Genomic DNA, 9508 nt, shown 5'->3' with positions numbered 1-9508 from the left:
GAGAGACACATTACGGCTGCGCAGTACGCTCGCATCCCATTGCGCTTGCGCCGACCACTCAGCACTTTTTCCCCCTCGCGCGGCCGAACAGCGTGATGGAGGGGCCCGCCTGACCTCCGCTCAGGGGCGTGGCCTCTGCCGGGCTCCGCCCACCTGGCGGCGGGCCCCGACCGCAGACTCCGTGGGGCGTCGTCCCCGCCCGCGTTCCCGGGGCTTGGAGAGCCGGGGCGCCGGGGCCGCGAGCAGCCGCGTCTTGGTCGCGTCTGCCCCCGAGCTGCGCTAAAGCTGGCTGGCGAGCGGTGCGCTCGGAGCCCTGGGGCCAGCCCCTCCGCCTGGCGGCCGAGCGGCGGAGGGCGCGCGCGGCCCGGGTGCCGTCCTGGCGGGGAGCCCTTGCGCTCGGCGCCTCCGATGGGGAGCTGCGAGGCGGTGGGGCCAGGATGGCGGCAGGCTCCGGCCGCGCACGTCGGGGTGCAGGGCTGGGGCCGCTGGCCGAGGCCGGGCGTTCGGCTCCGGGGGCCCCGGCAGGCTGGCCCCTGGCTGGCACTGAGCCTGGCGGACAGCCACCCTGGCCGCTGCCGTCCCGCGAGGGGTGCCGGGCTCCTGGCGGGATTCTTGGGGCCGCATGGGCGCAGAGCGCTGGGGCCTCAGTGGGGAGAGGCCTTGCGGTGGGGCTGTTGCCGGGCGGGAACCTCAGGTTCTTACTTGGTATGACTCGTATTGGCCAATAAATGAGACCGAGGCGAGGAGCAGAAAAGGCGCCTGGATTCTGGTGTACGAGGAAGTGGACTCGGTACTTCCTGCTGCCGAGGCAGGTTACTTTTAAAGGGGTTTGTAAGTAGACAGTTCGTTTAAGTTACACGACAACCTCCTTAACCATACTACGCAGGCGAAATGGGGTTTACAAACACCCTCCAAGCAAAAGCACGATTCAAATGCAAAGCAGAGGGGGACGGGGAGCCCAGCAAATGAAAGGATTTTATGATACAACACTGTAGGGGAGGAAGCTAGGTACAGAACACAGTACCGTCAGGGGTTTTGTCTCAGGACAAGAACGTTCCAGCTGAGGCACAAGCATGACCACACCTGAGGTGGATTCTGGGGCTGACCATGGCTGAAGTGCGCCCTGCTGCACCCCTGACACCCACAGCTCTTCCTGCATGTGGTGGAATCCGAGCAGGATCGCTCAGAGATTTCACCCATTGGAGTCACGGTCACAGGATGAGCTAAGTTACTGCACTCTACTGTGTGAGCGTTCACGCTTGACAAAACCGTTTTGATTCTTGATTCCAGTTTTCTGGGCTCATGGAATTAGGGTAACCCACCCAGACCATTCGTCCTTCGGTGTCCTTTTGAACCTTGAGCCTTTAAGGAATGGGTTCCCTGGAGTCACGTTCAGGTCAGACAATAGCCTAGTAAGCAGCTTGGCTGGGATTGTTTTGCCTTAGGCGTTGGGTTTTTTGGGAAAATTCTCAACGTGCAGCTTGCTTTGAGAAGCAGCAACTCCAGGGCCTGAATAGACGCTGTGTTTTAGAATGTATGGCCTGTCCTTTGTGACTGATCAACCCTGAGACCCTGCGCTGTGCGTCAATGCCATCTCCTTAGAAATTAATGTAACGACATATAACCGCTCTCATTGCCCCCTTCTACACTTTGACACTGCCCAATGCCAATTCAGAGAATCCTATCTGCCGACCAGCAAGTGGGCCACCTCTCAGCCACCACATGATTTTTGGTTTTTCTCTGCGCTTTTAAGTTTTTGATACCCTAAGTGAAAAATCAAAGCCCAATAAAGCAGCATGAAACCTTGACTGCTCAGTGGTTAAGAGTTCTGCTGCTAACCAAAAGGTCAGCAGTTTGAATCCACCAGCTGCTCCTTGGGGCAGTTCTACTGTTTTATAGGGTCGCTATGAATCAACTTGATGGCCATGGTGTTTGTTTTTTTAACTTAAAGCAGCTTCTGTAGGGCTGAAAGCTCAGCTCACCCCAGGGCTCCTCCTCCGAAACCAACCCCTTCACCTGGTTCTTTCTGGCCATGTTGCCCATTGGCCGTCAATCCTAGCTATGGCATTCCTGAGTGTCTGGAGGGCTCCCTAGTCTACGCGGCTCAGCACCTTGGCTCGTCCAAATCAGATTCTGAAAAGATACTTCTGTTTTCCTGCCCCCTTTCTCTTCTAGCCCATCTCTTCCCACACAGGGCTCTGCTAGCATTCCCAGCCCTGCCCTCAAACACCTGCCTGTATAGCTGCTGGTTGTCTTAAGGAAGAAGTGTTACCAGACTAAGCTGAGGGTCTCTGTGCTCATCAGAGGGGTAGATTCCAGGGTCTGTCCCCAAGGTTCTGGACGTACTGGTTGTCTCAGGCCCCTAAGACCCTAGAAGAGCTGAAACGGAGCATGAGGGGAATCCCACCAAAGCTCCACAGGTAGCCCAGTGTGTTCTCACCCTTAGTGTGTGCACACCTGGTCCCAAAGGGGCCCAGCAGATCCAGCCCCCATGCAGAGCTGTGGACGCCTGGTCCTGCTCTGACCCCATACTGATCAAAAACTGCACTCACCAGGGCAGGAACCAATTACAGGACATGCTGTTTATTTTTAAATGATCTAATTTTTGTGGGAAATCAAGATTTTAAACAATCTTTCAAAACTGAGCTGTTCCATATTGTTTGACAAAGCTTAGGGACGCGGGGTGGATAAAAGGGTTGGTGGAGAACCATCTTCCCGTTGGTGGGACAGCTGTTTCAATTGCAGTGGGCACTATACTTGTGATAAAATGACAACAGTATCCCAATGTCAAGTTACTGGCTTGCACTGTACTGTAATCATGTAAGGCAACCACTGGGGGGACCTCTCTGTACTGTCCTTGAACTTTAAGTAAAGCTTTAATTAAAAAGTTAAAAAATGAGCTGTTTCAGGAGCACTCAGTTAACTACACTTGTATGCAAATAGGATGCATATTGGCTCCAGTTGTGGTGGTGAGCAACAGCAGGACCCTGGCCCCACTGACCCCTCCCCACTTGCCCCCCCAAGGCCCTCTGCTGAACTGTAGGGACTGAGAGAAGGGTCCTAAGGCACGTGGTTTGTGAGGTTTGTAGAGCCCAGTTGTGGTCCAGGCTCTGGTCCAACAATTGCACAGCACGACCTGGCCGTGAGGTCTCACCTGGGTCCAGCTTTGTCCACTCCCCTGAGGACACTGAGGGCAACGAGGAGCCCCAGGTGGCTCCCAAGAGCTCCTGTGAGGTGGGCTGAGAGGGGACAAGGCGACCCAGCAGCAGGCAGCATGGAAGGAGCTGCTCTCCCATCAGGGGAGAGGGAGGCGCACTGTCCTGTCTGGGGTCCACAGGCGCAGGGTGAGGGCAGCAAACCCAGGGCTCCCCCACCTCGGCAAAGGCAGGGGCACAGCCAAGGGTCAGGGCCTGCAGCCCGCCCAGCACCAAATGTAGGGGCTGTGTCCCCACCCCAGAGAGCTGGAGAAGGGCATGAGCCCCAAATCTGTCAAAAGTGACCAGAACCAGGTGAGGGATGGTGCCTCTGGCCTGGTCAACCCCCATCATGCAGCATCCTCCACGCCCTCTGGCCTGACCTGCCCAAGGTGTTAGTCCCACTGGTCCTGGGGAAGCCTGCCAACACCCAGCAGCCTAAACCCTGACACCAATGAGACCATGGGGGCAAGGCCTCCACGGACATGGAGACGGGAGGAGATGGGGTGGTCCTCAGGTCTGGGGCTTCGGGCCACAGTGTCCTCAGAGGCCAAGTTCTCTCGGCTCTATGGGGACATCAGTCCTGTTCTGTTGTGGGTTTGGGTGGCCACCAGGGAGGGCACGGGCTGGCGTAGCTGCCATGAAGGAAGGGGGCTGCCCCCTTAGACATGTCACCCAAACGTGGTCCTCTCATCTGTATGTCCACAACAAAGCACCAGGGCCCTGACTAGGGCCTCCTCCTCCCGAGATTGGGAGCGCACACTGCGGACCTCCGTGGTCGGCCTGAGGAAGGGTGTTGCTTCATTACAGCCCAGACCACAAAGGCGGCACCACTGCCAAAGTGACGTCCACTCATGAGTCCAGGGGAAGGGGAAGGGTCAGTCCTGGTCTCCTGCAAAAAACATCACCTCCTCGGGTCCAGCCAGTTGCTGCCTCTCAGCCCCATTCGCTGAGGTCCTGAGTCCCTCTGCCCCATGGACCCCCAGCAGAAGAACATGTCAGCCGGCCACAGCCCTCAAAGCCTGCCTCAGCTTGTGTCTGTGAGCTGAGAACAGGAAAGGCCATCCCTCACGGAGCGAGCAAACAAGTTTCCTCCTCAGTCCTGCAGGCTGGAAATGCTGAGAGCCTGCCCAGAGGCCCTGCTGGGAGCCGTGTCCTCCCTGAGGGCCCTGGAGTGGGCAGGTGGGAGCGAGTCAGGATTCCTGTAGCAGCAGAGCCCGGGCCTCGTCCAGGATGAGGGGGGACTGGAACTCCCTGTCCCGCAGGTACTCCTCCAGACCCTGCAAGCAAGTGGGCCACCTCTCAGCCATCATGTCCACCCGTCCCTCAAGGAGCCATGCCCCTGGAGCAGGTTCCAGATGCCACCCGGAGCCAGGGAGGGCCAGAGGATGAGAACTCAGGCCTACGTGAGCCAAGCTCCAGCCCCCAGGCAAGCCCCAGCCTGAACTGCCCAGATAGGTGCTGGGGCCAGCCAGGGTCAGAGGTCAGCAGAGGGCCAGCATCCCTCCCGCAGCAAGGCTTTCCCTTGGCCAGCTCAAACCAGACTCCCAAGCTGGTTCACCCTCCTTGCCTGTGCCCCCACAAGGCCTCAGGGGTCTCTCAACACCTCACCCAACCCCTTCATCCTGGAAGGTCCTCTTCAACTTAAGAACGCATTGTTCCCGCTAGTAAACTGAGGCAGTGCTTGAGCTCCCCATGCTCTCACCCAGCTCTCACCCAGAAAAGCCTGGAAGGGCTGCCACTCTCACCTCTCCAGAATAAGACACTAGAGGTGAAATCTCACAGATGGCCAAAGGGTCTTCACTTCCGGGCAGCCTGGGTGAGAGTCACTCATTAACATCTGCTGCTAACAGGTGTGGCCACAGGGTCTCCCCCTCCCCCTGCCCAGCACTCTCCACGTAGCCCTGCCAGGGGCTGAGCAGCGCATCCCACTTCTCAGCCTTTTCTCAGCCTCTTTGTTCCTCTGGCTCCAACGCCCAGAGCCAACCTGCCCCCAGTCCAAGTCCGAGTTGGCCCGAAAACACCCCCCAAAAGCATCTCTCACAAAGCCAGGGCAGCTGGGTTTAGATGGTGATCACAGACACACAGAGAGGTAGAAACAATATCTCCTCCTCTGCCCGCTCTGAAAAGCGGACTGCCCACTGTATTCTGAACGTCACACCGTGGTCTTGGTTTCCAGGCTTGTGAACAAGGGAGTGAGGGCTCAGCTCCCACCTCCCCTGGTGCCCTGCACAGACTCCAAGGATTCAGCCTCAGAGGCTACGCCAACTGGGGCCACAAGAGAAACCCCCTCTCCAGCTAGGCCCACAGCAGAGCCAGCAGGGCCCTGGGCTGGGGGTGGGCCCTGACTCCCATGGCCATACCCAGGGCCGCACTCACCCGGGCAACGTGGGGAGCAAGGCCCCATGGGCATCCAGAAAGCGGGCGCCCGACTGCAGCGCCCAGCGGTAGTGTTGTGTGAGCAGAGCCCTCCGAGCGGTGGAGGGGCTGTCCCTGTCAGCGGGGTCTGCATTCTTCAGGGGGGAAAACTCCTCCTCCCGCAGCACTTCAAAGGCAACGAAATTCCTGTGGGGAGGAGGTTAGTCCTTCGGGCTGTGACTGAGGGATCTGCTCCCCTGAGCTCTGAGGGGTGGGGCGGGGCGGGGCACTGCACCAGTCCTGCAGAGTGGCCTCCCTGGCCCCAGCAAGTCTTTGCTCCTGAGACCCCAGGGCTGGTGGGGGCCTTGACCATGAAGGCAGGGTGCTCCCTTCCAGCTCTCCAGCCCAACACCCTGGTCCTGGGGCCCTAGAGGAGCATCCAACACCCTGAACACCACCCCAGCAACCTGGCTTGGAGACCACCTCCTACCCCTGGATAAGAGGCAGCTGGAGGGAGCAGGAGGTGGCACTGGGGACCCCCAAAGTCCACAGCCTCAAGGACCTCAACTGCCTCAGGTGTTCCCCAAGCCCCTGTCTTGGGAGGCTGCTTCCTCTCAGGGGCAATAGTGCTGTCTCGCCGTCTATGGAAAAGGGCCCTTCAGCTGTACCAGTCCCCACCCCACCTCACAGAGCTTGAGAGCCCACCTCAAAACAAAAGGAAGGGAAGAGAACAAACACTTCTTCTACTAACTTAGCAAATGGGAACACATCAAACACAAACTTCTCCATCTTGATCCCGTTGGGTTTCAGCGGCTTCACCAGGTTCCCTTCCTCATCCACATAAGGGACCTTCTTAATAGCCACGTGAGGCTTCAGCAAAGGCTCAGATTCTCTAGGTGCCAGGGAGGGAGAAAGACAAGGACACGGGGAGAAACGATACAGTTCAGATAGGACATGCCCAGGATGACTCACCTCTCGGAGTGTGCCTGGCGGAGCAGGGGGCACCACAGGTCTCTGGGGAGAGCAGCAGGACAGGCCACGCCACCTTCCCTCACCCCGGACCGAAAATCCAGGCAAATCGGCAAGGCACGAGGGTAGAGATGGTGCCTGTGGGCAGCACGGCCCACACCAAAGCAAGGCAGCCCAGCTCACGGTGGTTCTTTAGCGTCTCTGGCTTGTCAAGTTCAGGAATCCTTCTATACCTAAGCCACCAGCCGGCTTCCCCCTACACCACCCTCCCAGAGCAGGCAGCCTCCAGCCAGTAGCCCTGCATCCACTCAGCCCAGGCACTTGGCCAGGTCTGGCCTCACCAGCAACCCTGGCCAGCGCTGGCTGGACTCCCGGCCACCTGGCCACTCACTGGATGACAGCATGGAGGAAGCCTCGGGTGAAGAAGTGGTTGCAGATGTTGCCCGCCCTGTAGAGCAGACTCCCGTCAGACGCCCGCAGCCGCGCTGTCTCTGGGCTGATCTCGCTGTACTCCACCACCTGGGGTACGCCGTCGACCTGGCACACCACACCCACAGGCTCCTCGGGGTATGCCTTCTCTACCACCTGCAGGCAGGACTGGGTGGTGGGCTCAAAGGGCTGGCTGGGGTGGGGGCTGGTGGGGCGGGGGGGGGGCGGGGCGCGGCTCACCTTAGCACCACAGTCCGCACCCTGCAGCACGCAGAAACCAATGAATAGGGGGTCGGCCAGCCGCACCAGGATGTTGTCCACACAGTACACATGCACAAACTGCACTCCGCGGCGCTCCATGTCCTCCAGGACCTGATGGTCCGCAAGGGCACAGTACAGGCCCCCATTGCCATCTGCAAAAGGGGAAGAGGTGGGGCCTGGCAGCTGTGGCCCCAGAAACGAGGGAGACAGCCCACAGTTACCAAAAGCCCTGCAGCCATCTGCTCACTAAGGGAAATTAAGGCCCAGAGAGGACACGACCCTCTACAGCCACACAGCCTCCCAGAGCATGCATCAGGCCTTGGGCCCAGGCCTCCAGGCTCCCAGTGTGAGCTCTGCCTTCTAGACTGCCTGTCCTCCCCTGTCCCTGTGCCATACCTGGGGCCATGGCAACCTTGTCTTTCCGCTCCAGGATAGCCTGGCCGTCGAAGGTCACTGCGGGTAGCATGCGCTGCTCAAACATGACCACATTCGCGGGATCCAGGTGGAAAAACTCGTGTTTCTTGAAGAACTCAGCCGTGGGCCCCAGGGTGAACTCGCTCGTCATGATGTACCTGCAGGGCAGGTGAGGGCTGAGCCGAAAGATCAGCCCAGGAGGCCTGCAGGCAGACAGGAATGGGCTGGGGCTGGCATTGGGGTACAGTGCCCGTGCGAGGTGGCCAGGTTCAGGGCTCAATCTGGGTGGGTGCAGGACTCTCTCCAGGGTTGTGCATGGGGTTTGGACTCAGGTCGTGGTGTGGGGCAGGGCTGGAGCCCCAAGGGGCATGGGCTGAGGCAGCACAAGGAGGGCGCACCAAGGCACCGTGCAGCGGGTCCCGTGTCGCTTGCCAGCCAGTTGCTCTATGCGCCGGATCCGCTCAGCCTGCAGCTGGTACAGGGTCTTCTGGCTGGGCAGTCCCACACGATACATGCCCTTGGGGTAGGTCACACCCAGGCGCGTGCCCTGCCCACCAGCCAGCAGCAGGACAGCCACCTTGTTCTGGGCGATCTGGTGGAGACCTAGGAATGGGGGGCGCCATGAGGGGAGGCCTGGGGCCTGGCCCACAGCCACCCCTTCTCTTCACAGCACCTGTGCCTCGGATTGATATCCAGTTCAGGAACAGCTCCCTACCTAACATTCTGATCTTATCTGGGCCAGGGCCAGGCCCCAACCTGACCTCTCCCTGTCCCTTCAGGAGGTGCTGAGGGCGTCCTTCTGGGATGGCTCCCAATCCGGACCTTCCCAGGCACGTGGGCAGGTCTGGGAAGGGCCTGGATGGCGGCGGCCCCTGGCCAGGCTCCCCTCCGTGAACACCTGGAGCACCCGCCTCACCGCCAGGCCAAGAGGCCAGAAGCGCAGTGCGCCCGCGCGCGGTGTGAAAGGGCGCCTGTGCGCCGTCGATGTTCCTGGGGGCTGGGACTGCCACGTAGGTGTGCATGCTCATAGCTCCCCAGGGGAATGTGGCCCGGGTGGCTGCGTTTGGAGGCACCACACCCACTCGCGGGCTGGCACACGTGGGTGCTAGGGAGGCGACTTCACAAAGTAATGCAGCGAAACAAACTTCCACAAACCGAGCCTCCGCCACTTCCTCGCCCCCCATCCCCCAGCCTGGGGCTAACCGCCCACCTTCGTCCTCCCAGCGCCGCCGCACGTCGGGGTCACTGCGGCTGGCGCTGCCCACGCGTTCTGGAGGCAGCGGCCGCAGGCGCGCGCCGAGGTCGGGCGGCGGGCCGGGGGCGCGGGCGCAGGCGGCGGCCGCGCGCTGGCAGTGCTCCCGCAGCGCTCCGGGCTCCAGCGACGCCAGCTCGGCCAACAGCGCGGCGCGCGGCCCCGGCGCCAGCTCGGCGGAGAAGCGCAGAAGGTGCTCCTGGCCGGCGCGCTGCAGCCGGGCGCGCACCTCCTGCTCCGAAGCCATGTCGCCAACGCAGCGTCGCCGGGCCGAGCGGGCCCCCTTAACCCGCACCCAGACCAGCGTCACGGGACCCGGTGGGCGGTGCCGACCCTGCGGGGGGCGGGCCCAGGGCGCCCCGCCCGGTCCCGGTCCCGCCCTTGTCGCGTCCCCGACCCTGCTCCCGCCACACTCCGGCCCCGCCCCGGCCCCGCCCCCGTTCTGCCCCCTTCCCGCTCCGACTCCACCCCTCCCCCAGCCGCGCCCCTGTCCTCCCACCTACACCCCCATCCCCTCTACCCCCGTCTCCAGCCTGCTCCAACAGCTTCAGGCGGACCGTAGGGGTAGCTCCCGTCCCAAGTGGGCAGAGGAGCTGGACCCGTGCGCTTGGGGAGAAAGGATGTCCGAGGT

The 9508-nt window shown here is 61.0% G+C and overlaps 1 protein-coding gene across 2 annotated transcripts; it reads right to left on the bottom strand.

The window, feature by feature from the left end:
• Positions 1 to 2567: 2567 nt before the first annotated feature.
• UAP1L1 (UDP-N-acetylglucosamine pyrophosphorylase 1 like 1) lies at positions 2568 to 9124 on the bottom strand. 2 transcript variants are annotated; one of them, XM_064290733.1, is made up of 9 exons: positions 8836 to 9124; positions 8024 to 8228; positions 7608 to 7783; positions 7191 to 7363; positions 6913 to 7106; positions 6304 to 6444; positions 5574 to 5759; positions 4943 to 5009; positions 4278 to 4474 (listed from the first exon to the last, which is right to left on the bottom strand). In XM_064290733.1, the coding sequence occupies exons 1-9, from the start codon at positions 9122 to 9124 to the stop codon at positions 4388 to 4390; spliced, it is 1518 nt and encodes a 505-aa protein (XP_064146803.1). In that variant the 3' UTR covers positions 4278 to 4387. The 2 variants fall into 2 exon arrangements, with proteins under 2 accessions (XP_064146804.1, XP_064146803.1); XM_064290734.1 differs by lacking the exons at positions 4943 to 5009; positions 8836 to 9124 and having other exon boundaries at positions 2568 to 4474; positions 6913 to 7118; positions 7608 to 7828; positions 8024 to 8829.
• Positions 9125 to 9508: the final 384 nt, after the last annotated feature.

This window comes from Loxodonta africana, chromosome 9 (assembly GCF_030014295.1).
Source record: "Loxodonta africana isolate mLoxAfr1 chromosome 9, mLoxAfr1.hap2, whole genome shotgun sequence".
In the NCBI taxonomy this organism is placed as follows: Eukaryota; Metazoa; Chordata; class Mammalia; order Proboscidea; family Elephantidae; genus Loxodonta; species Loxodonta africana.
Note: the sequence above shows the minus strand (reverse complement) of the source record. Positions and strands in the feature narration are given on the sequence as shown.